The sequence below is a fragment of the Lithobates pipiens genome, unplaced genomic scaffold (assembly GCF_037356315.1).
Source record: "Lithobates pipiens isolate NorthernLeopardFrog02 unplaced genomic scaffold, aLitPip1_a1.2 Scaffold_8, whole genome shotgun sequence".
Taxonomy (NCBI): Eukaryota; Metazoa; Chordata; class Amphibia; order Anura; family Ranidae; genus Lithobates; species Lithobates pipiens.
The window spans coordinates 509,581,209-509,593,887 of record NW_027507903.1 but is presented as its reverse complement, the minus strand read 5'-3'; the positions used below and the strand labels follow the sequence as shown (position 1 = coordinate 509,593,887).

The following is a 12,679-nucleotide window of genomic DNA, read 5'->3' as shown; positions in this document are numbered from 1 at the left end:
TCCCTGCATCTACATGGATATCCACCAATCCAAAGCTGCTTTGGCCTTGGGAGTCAGATGAACACTTGTCCCCATACGACCAGCATATTGAGCCGCAGAACTCTAGTGTGAAACTGTGCATAGAGGACCAAAGGCAACAACAATCTTTCCTCAGGACTCTCTTGCATGTCTAGATTGGGGGACTTTGCAACGCCCTTAGAGACTTCACTGACTATATATACACTCCACTGGCTCAAACAGACAGGTACTTGAACTAGAAACAGTATCCAGGAATAACCTATTTTTGTGGGGGGGTTTTTTGACACTGTTAAAAAAAAAATTAATTTTTAGGCCAAGACTAGGTAAAACCCCCACAGATTATAGATTTCTGAAAGCAAAGACCCTGGAGAATAAGAGTGTTCGTTCCCATTTTTAAATGTCACACGATTTGTGCAAAGCTTTAGCAAGCACAAAAATAAAAATATATATTTTAGTTAATTGCAGGGCAAAAATCACAATAGATTACCATATTTTTGTTCAAATATAAAAGATGAGGTTGCGCCAAATAAACATTTTAAGCTTTAAATGTGTGTGCTTCTACAAAGTTACAACAAATATCTCCCAGTAGCTGCAAAATGGCAGAATTTTCTGTATCAGTATCTCTGGAACTAAACATCTGCTTTGGTCTAAATCGATGTTCTAAATCTGATTACATAACGACCATTTGTATGTAGAAGAAAGCAATGCCGGAAACAAAAAAGGTAGCAAGGCTGTATTTTTTTTACCGCAAAGCAACTGGCAAGATTTTTCTTCTTTATGACATCTAGCTCACTTTGAGAATATTTGAGACGGGTCTGTGTTCCTTGTGATTGAGCATGAAGCTGCTTTAAATCACTCTCCTTCCTCTTTAACTTCATTAGTTCCTAATTAAACAAAAAAACAAAAAAAACAAACAAACAATAGAGGATACTGCATGCAAGCTCATATAATTTTTTTTTCTTATTCACAGCGGCTGTTTAGCAACATAAAACATTAGATTGTTACGGTGCATGGGAGAGAACAACTTTAAAGCCCCATACACACTATCCGTTTTCCTGCTGAGTTTTTCCTTCAGATTTACCAAAACCATATAATATGAGGTCAAACCTTAGGAGTTTCAAATTGTATGCCATCAGGCAGGCGCTTGCACTACATGGTTTTGGTAAATCTGAAGGAAAAACTCAGCAGAAAAACTGATAGTGTGTATGGGGTTTTAGAATTATTTTTCAAAATCAGCCACACTGAGGAGTATTGGTCATTAGATAGACTTTCCCTGCTCACAAAACTGAAGAGATATAAGAGACAGCAAATCAAACTTAGACCACCTTATCTTAGATAATGGCTTGGGCTTCACTTATTAAGAGGACTTCAGTTGTTTGACCCATTTCATCAGGCAGGTTCTGATGCTTGTTTAACCGGTTCCCGACCAGCGCACGCCGATGTACGTCGGCAGAATGGCACGGGCAGGCATATTGGCGTACAGGTACGTCCAATCTCTAATGCCACCCTGACACTTGCGTCTGGTCGCGGGTCCCGCGGACTCGATCGCCGTGGGCATACCCGCGATCTTCTCACGGGGCGGCTGAACGGAGAGATGCCATTGTAAACAGCTCTCACCGTTCTGCCTAGCAACTAGTGACGCTGATCTCTGCTCCATGTGATTGGAGCAGAGATCTGTGTTCACTAAATGAAAGCCCAGCCCCGAACAGTTAGTAACACACCCCTAGGAACACTTAACCCCTACACTGCCACCCACTGGTTAACCTCTTCACTGCCAGTGTCATTTACACAGGAATCACTGCATTTATATAGCAGTGATTGCTGTATAAATGACAATGGTCCCAAAAATGTGTCAAAAATGTCCGATGTGTCCGCCATAATGTCGTGGTCACAATAAAAATCGCTGATCGCCGCCATTACTAGTAAAAAAAAATTATTAATAAAAATGCAATGAAACTATCCCCTATTTTGTAAACGCTATAACTTTTGCGCAAACCAATCAATAATAGCTTATTACAATTTTTTTTACCAAAAATATGTAGAAGAATATGTATCGGCCTAAACGGAGGGAAAACATTTTTTTTTGATTATTTTTGGGGGATATTTATTATAACAAAAAGTAAAAAATAATGCGTTTTTTTCAAAATTGTCGCTCTATTTTTGTTTATAGCGCAAAAAATGAAAACCACAGGGGTGATCAAATACCACCAAAAGAAAGCTCTATTTGTGGGGAAAAAAAGGACGTCAATTTTGTTTGGGAGCCACGTCGCATGACCGCGCAATTGTCAGTTAAAACGACAGTGCCGAATCGCAAAAAGTGGTCTGGTCTTTGACCAGCAAAATGGTCCAGGGCTGAAGTGGTTAATGCCAGCTGTTAAAGTATATTAATAGCACATACTGTATGTATATATGGCTATATGTCATGTACACTGCACCAGTAATGGCAGTGCATGTAAAATAAGCCATCTCGCCAGATTTTGCAATATCAAATGGACTATGCCAGGGATGCCTTCTCAAACTCTTAATATTTATTTTGACACTGGAGCCCTTGCTATGGTGCATTAAAGCCAACCCTAAAGCGAAGTTCCACCCAAAAATTGAACATCTGCTTATCTGGTTCCTCCCCCCCTTCCCCCCTCCGATGTCACATTTTAAGGTAAGTGTCCATATTTTAAAAGTTAGCAGCTGCAGTATTTGTAGCTGCTGAATTTAAAAAAAAAAAATTGGCGGAACTCCACTTTAAGGTAAAACGAAACTTTTGCCTTTAGAATCCCTTTTTGATCATAATGCATTCTATCCATTAAAGTGGTATTAAACCCAAAACCAAAATTGTAATATATCGCACCTTACCAACAGGGCCGGATTTAGCCTGTCTGATGTGGGGGTGCAGTAAAAATGTCAGGGGGGCAGTGGATGCAAGATTGGCAGGGCAGTGTGCAGGGGGTCAACAGGGCAGAGGATAAAGTCGACAGTTTGTAGGGCAGTGTACAGAGGCCATTAGTTTGCAGGGCAGTGGGTTGTCAAGGCAGTGTACAAGGGTTAACAGGGCAGAGGAAAGGGGTCAGCAGGGCAGATGACAGGGGACTCAACAGAACTTTTCCTCCTCCCCAAACAGTGTGAAGCTGGCTACTACAGCTGCCAATCTGATCTGGGAATGTCACCGGTCAAAACTGCAACCCAGCAGCCAGCTGCATATTATGCAGATCGAGGCCGTGTCTGTAAGGGAATCCAATTCACAGCTTTGTCCCATGTGGGGAGGAGGATCTGATGAGTGCCTAGTGTGCAGTGCAGGCAGTCCAGGACAAGGGCATCCAGGGCAAAGATGACAAACTGCACCCCAAACCCCCCCTCCCCCAATGTGTAAGCATCATGTCTCATCAGAAGACCCCCCTCAAAAAAACAAAATTAAAAAAAAAGAAGGAAAAAAAAACACAAAACACTAAAAAACATTTACCACTAAATTATAATAAGCTCTGTCTGCAAGCCAGAATTTTCCCCAAACAAAAATTCCCCATCCTCACTGTCTGAATCCTATTCCCTGCACAAATCTTTGCCCCACAATCCTGCCCATCAGCTCAAATCCACCCCAACTCCCCAAAAATCTCCCCGTCCAAAAAAAAACTCACCCCTCCTTTACCAGCCCCCACCCAAATTCCCCCTCCTAGTACAACCCCCCCCCCCCCCACAATTACTCTTTCCAGCACAAACAGCCCCCCCCCCCCCCATATCTCCCCAAGCCCACTCCCAATCTTACAGGCAGGAAATACAGCAGTAGTGAGGAGGTGCGGGTTTTGCTGTCCTCTGCCCCCTCCTGTCATAACAGCAATCCTCAATATACAAGGTGACACAGGATCGCTCTTACATCGGACTCAGTGTGTACAGTGTGATTTCCTGCCCCTAACCACATTTCCAGGAGATAACCAGTCCTTGGAGGAGATAGGGGGCGGGTAATCATAATGTGTACGGTCCGCTGTAAGAGTGATCCTGTGCCATCCGCGGTATAGAGGATCGCTGTTATGACAGGAGGGAGAAAGCACAGCACAGACCGCACCTCCTGTGTGGAGTTTACATTTGCTTACTGGGCCAGGCTGCCCACCTTACCCTGGTCCTGATTGCAGGGATTTGGGGAGCGGACATGAACATAATGGAGGGGGTCGGCCAGGGGGAGCACAGCCATGAACCCTAGATCCAGCCATGCTTACCAATCTTTAGAATTCTTAGATGTTGTGACTGCATAAGGTTTTTTTTGGGGGCTTTTTTTGTCTGTTTTCAGCTGGTGATCTGGCCAGTAACACACCTCTACATTACAGTACCCCCGCTCTGGATGAAAGAGCACAGAGGCATCTTTGGACAGCAGCATTTTCATTCTGGGAGAGGGCAAATGCTAGATATTACAGCAGATTTAGATACACTAACAAAAGGGAAGACAAACTCCAGCTCACACCGCAGCTACAAAAGCAATTACAGCATCTGTATTTTTTCTTTTGGTATAAAAGTTTTACGTAAAAGCTGGTCAGTGTAAGCACCCCTGTCAGTGGTAAATGACTTGTCTCCAGACTAACTTCTGCATTTGCAGGAGAGTTTGTTCTGTTGAAAAACAACAAATGTACTGGCTGGACCACTAGGTGAAAATAAAGGAAAGAAAGGTAAAAAAAAATAACTAATGCAGCCGTCATACCTAAGAATGTGTACACTGCAATATAATAAATGTTGGCTTATTGTTTTACTAAAAAAACTAAAACCTTCCACTGTCTTTGCTTCCCCCCCTCCTACCTAAGAGCGCTTTCAGACTCAGTGTCCGGGGCATCGGTGGTAAACCGCCGCTTATTTTTGCAGCACTTTACCATCTTTACCCCCGCTAGCAGCCAAAAAAGGGTTAAATGCGCCACTTTGGCAGGCGCGTCCCATTGATTTCAATGGGCAGAGGCGCTTTTGGGAGCGGTGCATACACCACTCTTAAAGCGCCTCAAAGAAGCTGCTTGAAGGACTTTTTTTTGACGTACTGCCAGAGCACCGCTATAGTGTGAAAGCACTCCGGCATTCACATTGGAGTGACAGGAGAGGCGCTTTACAGGCACTATTTTTACTATTCAAGATGTGATAGATCCTTTTCTGCTCTGACAAGTGCCACCCCCTTCCCGCATTTGAGTCAAAGTCCAACTTCCGTTACACATACTTTCTCTAATTCATAAACCACACTCACAACTCCCCTTGAGGACCTTGTTCCGCACTCTATACACAAATGGGACCAAGTTTTGAATCTGACATTTACTAAACACCAGCTAGAATACAAACTATACTATACTTTGCATATTGATCCTCAATTTCTAGTGGGCTATAAACTGCTCACTAGGTGGTATAGGGTCCCCACAAGACGTTTCTCGTAGCCACCATGTTTTGCTGGAGCTGTGGACAATTGGTGGGTACCCTGGTGCTTCGTATAATAGATACAGTTGGCGTATGCAGCGCCAATGCGCATGGCCGGAAGCCTCAATGTCTGCCAGACACCCGTGACCACTTCTCATAGAGGCAGAACGGGGATTTGCCAATTTAAACAAAGCAAATCTCCATTTTATCAGGGTAGTACAGTGTGATCGTCTGTTCCTAGTGATTAGAAACAGCGATCTCTCTCTACTCCAACTCAGTCCACTCCCCCTACAGTTAGAAACACCTCCCTAGGACACACTAAACCCCTTGACCCCCCCTAGTGTTAACCCCTTCCCTGCCAGTGACATTTATACAGTAATCAGTGCATTTTTACAACACTGATCGCTGTATAAGTGTCACTGGTCCCAAAAAAGTGTTAAGTGTCCACCGCAATGTCGCAGTCCCACTAAAAATCACTGATCACCGCCCATTACTAGTAAAAAATTAAAAAATTATAAAAATGATATAAATTCCCTATTTTGTAGACGATATAAATTTTGTGCAAACCGATCAATATAGGTTTATTGCGATTTTTACCAAAAATATGTAGCAGAATACATATTGGCCTAAACTGATGAAGAAATTTGTTTGTTTTTTTTGGATATTTATTATAGCAAAAAATAAAAAAAATAAATAAAAAAAAATTCTAAATTGTCAGTCTTTGTTTATAAAGCAAAAAATAAAAACCGCAGGGGAGATCAAATACCACCAAATGAAAGCTTTAAAAAAAGAACATCAATTTTGTTTGGGTACAATGTCACACAACCGTGCAATTGTAAGTTAAAGTGACACAGTGCCGTATTGCAAAAATGGCGTGGTCATTAAGGGGGTAAATCCTTCCAGGGCTGTAGTGGTTAAATAGATTTTACAATACCACTCTTACCTTTAGTTCACTCATCAAAGCATCTCTTTTCTCTTTTAGTTCAGTAATCTCTTTTTCCTCCCAGCGTTTGGCTTTAAACCTCAAATCACTTGAGCCTCCAGATATCACACCGGATTTTAAGAACATAGTTCCATCCAAAGCAACTGTCTGAAAAGCAAATAATATCAATTAAAAAAAATTAAAAAGGGTCTCTCTTTCAAAAGGTGGAGGAAAGAAAACGTGAGGGTGTGGTCATAGAATATCAGTTTAAGACAGGCCTAGACAAATCCCTTCGCTGTCATGCACCAGGACGCCACTTCGCTGATCCAGGGATTTGAAATCCCAGCGGCTCCTAGCCATACCTCTCAGTGTACAGAGAAGAGGCTTTCAAATTGTTCAGCGTTGGTCGTCACATGGTTGGCGCTGACCAATCAGAACCTCCCACCTCTTCTCCACTATCTATACATGCATAGGATGCAGTACTCGCCTTATGTCAGCCCTCCTCATTGCTGTCACCCAGTGCACATCTGTAGGATATCCGGTAAGAGCGCCAGGTCCGAGGCCGATTGATGTGTGTGAGGTGGGGGAATGGTGCATCAGGCCTGGGGTCTGTACAGATTTCCAGGAGTCAGCCACTTCCCGTTCCACTGTTCCAGCCTGCCTGGGTATCACTGCTGCAATAGCCCATGGGGGGGGGGAATGCAGACCGAAGCCAACCTGCCGAGGGAAGGGCACTACCTAAAATTAGTTACCCTTTACTGCCCGGATGTGGGAAGCGCCCCCCCCCCCCATTTCCCTTATAAACATGTGTGGGGGAGCAGTACAGCCCATGTTCTGGGTGTATGTGAGGAAGGTGAAAGATTGCATGGAGCTAAGGGGACCTCACTGCACAGACATGTCTGACTGAGTCCGTCTCTCTTGCATGCTTTTTTTTTTTTCTCTCACTGCCTATCATTCTTTGTTTTTTTTGTTGTTCTTTCTTCCTTTTTATCTTTTCCAGGTGCGGGGTAGCCAATTTGCAAAAATGTCTCCTAACTTTTTAGCTGCCTCCTATATTCTAAGCAAATTTGTCAAGCCCTGGTTAAAGCCAATTCTTGTGGTGGACCTTGAGTGTTTGCTATGGCAAACCACAGACATATTGACAATTCAGATGATCGTGATTTGCCTAGTGATGTCATTTGTGGGTGAGCAGACATTCAGACCTATATAAACTCCACCTGGAAGACTGACAAGCTTACATAGGGCTATTTTTGCTTGCTCCCTGATTTGTGCAGTGCAGGAGCAAATTCAAGGATGGAGGAACAAAAGTGCTGACTTTTTTATATTGCCTTGCATGGAGAAAACAGGATTTTTTGTACTCACCGTAAAATCCTTTTCTCTGTAATTCACCGACAGACAGCTCCTCTCTGTAACAAAATGGGTTGTCAGCCCTATCACTGGAGATTACTAGGCAAAGTTGTAATACAAAACTTCAGAAATTTTAGTTCCGCCCAGGGGGCGGTCCCTAGGCTACAACCCCCACAGCCTGCCCCAGCAGACGCAGTACGTCAACAAGCAGTATAACGTAAAGAGAAAAAGGAGGGGCGGGTGCTGTGTCGGTCGGTGAATTACAGATTGAAGAATTTTACGGTGAGTACAAAAAATCCTATTTTCTCTTATATTCACCGACCGACACAGCTCCTCTCTGTAACAAAATGGGACGTCCCCAAGCAGTGCCAAACGAGGGGTGGGAAAACAGCATAAAAACTTCATCCATCATGGCAAGTGGGAACTAGTGAACTAAACCCACAAAAAAACAGCAGTGTGTAGAAAAAACACCACCATATAACCGGGTATCCTCAACAGGAGTGATCCCCAAGACCGCAACCAATTGCGGAAGTAACGCAACAGTGCATTAACATTAACAGTACTGCGTTTTTACCGAAAACCAAGGAAAAAATAAAGGTTGCATATTTAATTGCAACTACACGGCCGCCTGCAAAACTTTGCGGCCAAAACATCCGCCGATACGTCTACCTTGTAGAACTTGGTAAACGTACGGGCAGACCACCAGATCGCCGCCTTACACACCTGAACGACCAACGCTTGGTGTCGAAAGGCCCAAGACGTTCCGACTGCCCTCGTAGAGTGGGCTGTGACCGAAGAGTGGGGCACCTGCCCCTTCAAGGCGTAGGCTTGTACTACTATTTGTCTGATCCACCTGGAAATGGTGGCTGACGAGCCCGCCATGCCTTTCTTAGGACCAGCCACCGAAACAAACAGTGAATCTGACTTCCGAAAGGGAGCTGTGGCAGACAAGTACACCTTCAGAGCTCTAACCGCATCAAGAGCGTGAAGGGAAACCTCCTTGGGGTGCTTCGGCTTAGGACACAATGATGGTAATACAATGTCCTCATTGATATGAAAAGCCGAGACCACCTTCGGTAGAAAAGATGGTTGTGGACACACCTTATCCCTGTGGATGACCAGATAGGGCGACTTGCAAGACAAGGCCGACAATCCCGTAACCCTCTTGGCTGATGTGATGGCCACTAGAAAGACCACTTTCTGGGAAAGAGTCAACAGGGGAATCTCCCTGATATTTTGAAACGGTGGTTTTTGAAGCGCCAACAACACCAGTTTCAAATCCCATGGGGGTAATGGTGGGCGCACCGTAGGGGCTACATGTTGTACCCCCTGAACAAAAGGTACCACTAAGGAGTGTGATGCCGGTGGTCGTTGAAAAAGAGACAGCCAAAGCTGAGATTTGCCCCTTGATGGTGCTCAATGCCAATCTCTGGTCTACTCCTTGCTGGAGAAACAGCAGGATCCTTGCTATGGAAAAGGAACGAGGAAGCCATCCTTTCTCCTCACACATGGAGATCTAGGCCTTCCAGGTACGATGGTATATCTTCAGAGAAGAAGATTTCTGTGCCCTCAACATAGTTGGAATCACCGAGTCCGACAGACCCCGATTCCTCAACACCTGGCTCTCAATAGCCATGCCTTTAAAGCCAGCGATGGTAAAGCAGGATGGAAAATTGGACCTTGAGATAGGAGGTCCTCTTGCAACGGCAATCACCAGGGAGCGTCTGCCACTAGACGCACCAGATCTGCGTACCAGAGACACTGAGGCCAATCTGGGCCAACCAGGATTACTGGAATCCCCTCGGCTTACACTCTGCGAAGCAGACATGGCAACAGTTTCAGTGGAGGAAAGGCTTAGATCAGCTGGTACTGATCCCACGGAGCCACCAGCGCGTCTGCCCATGAATCTCTTCTCCTGGACACAAATCTTGGCACCTTCCGATTGAGACAGCAGGCCAGCAGATCCACATCTGGTGTGCCCCATTTTAGGTACAGTAGCCTAAACGTCTGCGGATGCAATGCCCATTCTCCTGGGTCCAGCATCTGTCGACCCAGATAGTCCGCCTGCCAGTTTGATTGGCAACTCGGATTCTTTCGTCGACCAGAGGCCCTGAGTCGACTGAACCCCCATCACTCCACCCCAGCCGGATAGACTGGCGTCCGTAGTGATCAACGTCCATTTCAGAGGAAGGAACACTTTTCCGGACTGAATCACCGGGGACCTCAACCACCAGATCAGAGAGTCCCTGATTGGTTGGCTCACCTGGATCTGTCGATCTAGGGACAGTTGAGACTTTTCCCATTTTAACAAGATCTCCTTCTGCAGTACTCTGGTGTGGAACTGGGCGTAGGGTAGTGCCTCGAAGGAGGCTACCACAAGCCCCAGTACTCGCATGCAAAACCGGAGTGACGACCACTTGTGGTTCATCAACAGTTTCAACGCGGATCTGAGAGTCTGCAATTTGTCTGAAGGGAGAAAAACTCTCGCTTCCCTGGAGTCCAGCAGTAAACCCAGGTACTCCAGATGCTGAGTCGGCACAATCACCGACTTCTTTAGGTTCAACAGCCACCCAAATTCTTGCAGGGTCTGCATGGTGATCGCCATATCCTCCTCTAATTCTGAGGCGGAAGATGCTCTCAGGAGATCGTCCAGGTAGCCCACGATCGCGATCCCACGTTGTCTCAGCAACACCAATACTGGAGCCAGTACCTTGGTAAAGACTCGGGGGGCTGATGCCAGACCAAAAGGAAGATCCGCAAATTGGTAATGGGCTTCCCTGACTGCAAAAACGCAGAAACTTTTGATGCCGAAGGCATATGGGTATGTGCAGGTATGCATCCTGGATGTCTAAGGACGCCAGGGAATCCCCTTGATAGAGTGCAGAGACTACTGAGCGAGCTGATTCCATTCTGAACCTCTGCACTTTTACAAAGTGATTGAGGGCTTTCAGATCCAAGATCGGACGTACCCCTTCCTTCTTGGGAACCACAAACAGATTTGAGTAGAATCCCTGGAAGCGTTCCGATTCCGGAACTGGTACAATCACCCCGCGAATCAGCAAGTCCCTTACCGCCCCCAACAGGGCCTCCCGGAGAACCGGGGATACAGGTATGCTGGAGGGGAAGAATCTGTTTGGCGGCCAAGAGAAAAACGACCTTGTAGCCTGTGGAATTCAGATCTCAGACCCATTGGTCGGATAACCGGGAGGACCACCGGGCTGCAAACTCCCAAATGTGACCCCCCCACCCGAGACATGGGTGGGGGCAAACCTTCATGCGGTAGCACTTTTATTCACAGCCTTGTGGTTCCAGGGACGTTTTTGACCGTCCGTGGGCGTCCTGTCGGGCTGGGGACATTTTGTCGAAGCACCGGGCAGACGAAAAAGCCGTTTGTGAGCGGAAAAAGAGGGCCCTTGCCTGCGGCGTGGCTCCTTAGCTTTCCTGGCCTGTGGGAGTAGAGTACTCTTACCCACCAGTGGCATTTTTAATAATGTCATCTAACGAGGCTCCAAAGAAAGGAAGATCTGTCAAGGCTTTTTTGGATGCCTGGTCAGCAGACCAGCATTTTAGCCAAATCAGGCGCCTCAGCACCACAGCTGACATCGAAGCCCTGGATAACAGAGGGAGAGTATCCAGGGCCGTGTCACAGACGTACTTAAGGCCTTGCACTAGTTGATCTGCTAGTTTCATGCAGACAGGGGAGGCCTGTTGCTCTCCCAATTCACGGTGCAAAAGTTTTGCCCACTCAGTCAGTGTCTGCGACACAAGTGCGGATGCCAGTACAGGTCGCACGGGTGACCCCACAACCGTAAACAAGGAATGAGCCACCACCTCGGCCTTCCTGTCCGTGGGATCCTTGAATGCAGGAGTCCCCTCAACCGGGATCAGGGTTACTTTATTTAACCTGGACACTGGGGGGTCCACGACCAGAGGAGCCGACCATTTCTTGAGAAGGCTTTCCTCAAAGGGGTAACGCACCGCCATGTATTTGGGGACAGCAAAGGTCCGTTGCGGGCGACCCCATTCCTTGTAAATGAACTTGTCAAAATAAGTCAGATACGGGAACACCTTAGGTGAATGTGCTGGCTTGCGGGACCCAAAAGGGACGAGTACATCAGCAGAGGGATCCGCTCTCTCCTGAATCTTCAGGGTATCATGCACAGCTGTGATAAGTGCTCCAAAAAGCGCTTTGTCGCGCACGGACCCGGACTCATCCTCACTGTCCTGGTCAGCGTCATCTGACAAGACAGAGCAGGGGTCACCGGCCTCAGCAGGACCCGAGTATGCGTCAGTCTCCCCAGAGGATGGGGGGGGGGGGGACGCTTTTTTGCACCTTTCTTCCCACGTACCGCCTCTATCTTGGCAACTAAATAATTGAGGACCGCACAGTCCGCAGGTGACCCGGTTGCAATTGCCTGGATTTCGGGGGAAGAAAAAACAGTTTCTGAAGCCATGCTGACCCTACCCTGTCTGCCACCTGAAGGGGACTTAGGACAGCGACAGTCCCACCCTCCTGCTGCCGCTGACTGAGGGGTTCTAACCCGCTGGACTCACCGCCCTGAGCAGTTCTGCGCTGTATTACAGCAGTGCCTGTAGATCCCCAGCACTCCCAGATGTAGAGGTACCACAGCTGTGTCGGTGGCAGGCCGTCAGCACGATCGGTGAATGAGCGGTCAGCATTCTGAAACACGTGTCCAGATTCACAGGAAAAGCCTCCCAGCACTCTGTGATGACAAAACAGGAAGCTGAGGGCACAGGGGCTGCTGCTAGATTACAAAAACGTGGTCGGGCTACAAGAAAATGCCCGCCAGTGTTCTAATAGAGAATCACTAGAAAAATGGCAGCTTGAAGCCCAAAAGCATGTCTGACCCTTGCCCACACTTAAAATGACCGCCGGCCAGCACCATGAAAGGCATAGAGAAAACATGTGGCAGACACAGTGCCACACCAACACAGGGGCAAACCTCACAGGCATCCATCGGGACCAAGCTTCAGGACCCAGGCACCCCAGTACAGCTAAACCCC

General features: G+C 46.8%; 1 protein-coding gene across 1 annotated transcript in view; it reads right to left on the bottom strand.

The window, feature by feature from the left end:
* The window catches only part of SMC1B (structural maintenance of chromosomes 1B), a 255,680-nt gene that overhangs the window by 102,028 nt on the left and 140,973 nt on the right, over positions 1-12,679 (bottom strand). The window contains exons 12-13 of the mRNA XM_077469356.1: positions 6,329-6,475; positions 765-902 (exon numbers count right to left, since the gene is read on the bottom strand). Coding sequence (XP_077325482.1) covers positions 765-902; positions 6,329-6,475 — 285 coding nt within the window. The remainder of the gene's footprint in view (positions 1-764; positions 903-6,328; positions 6,476-12,679) is intronic.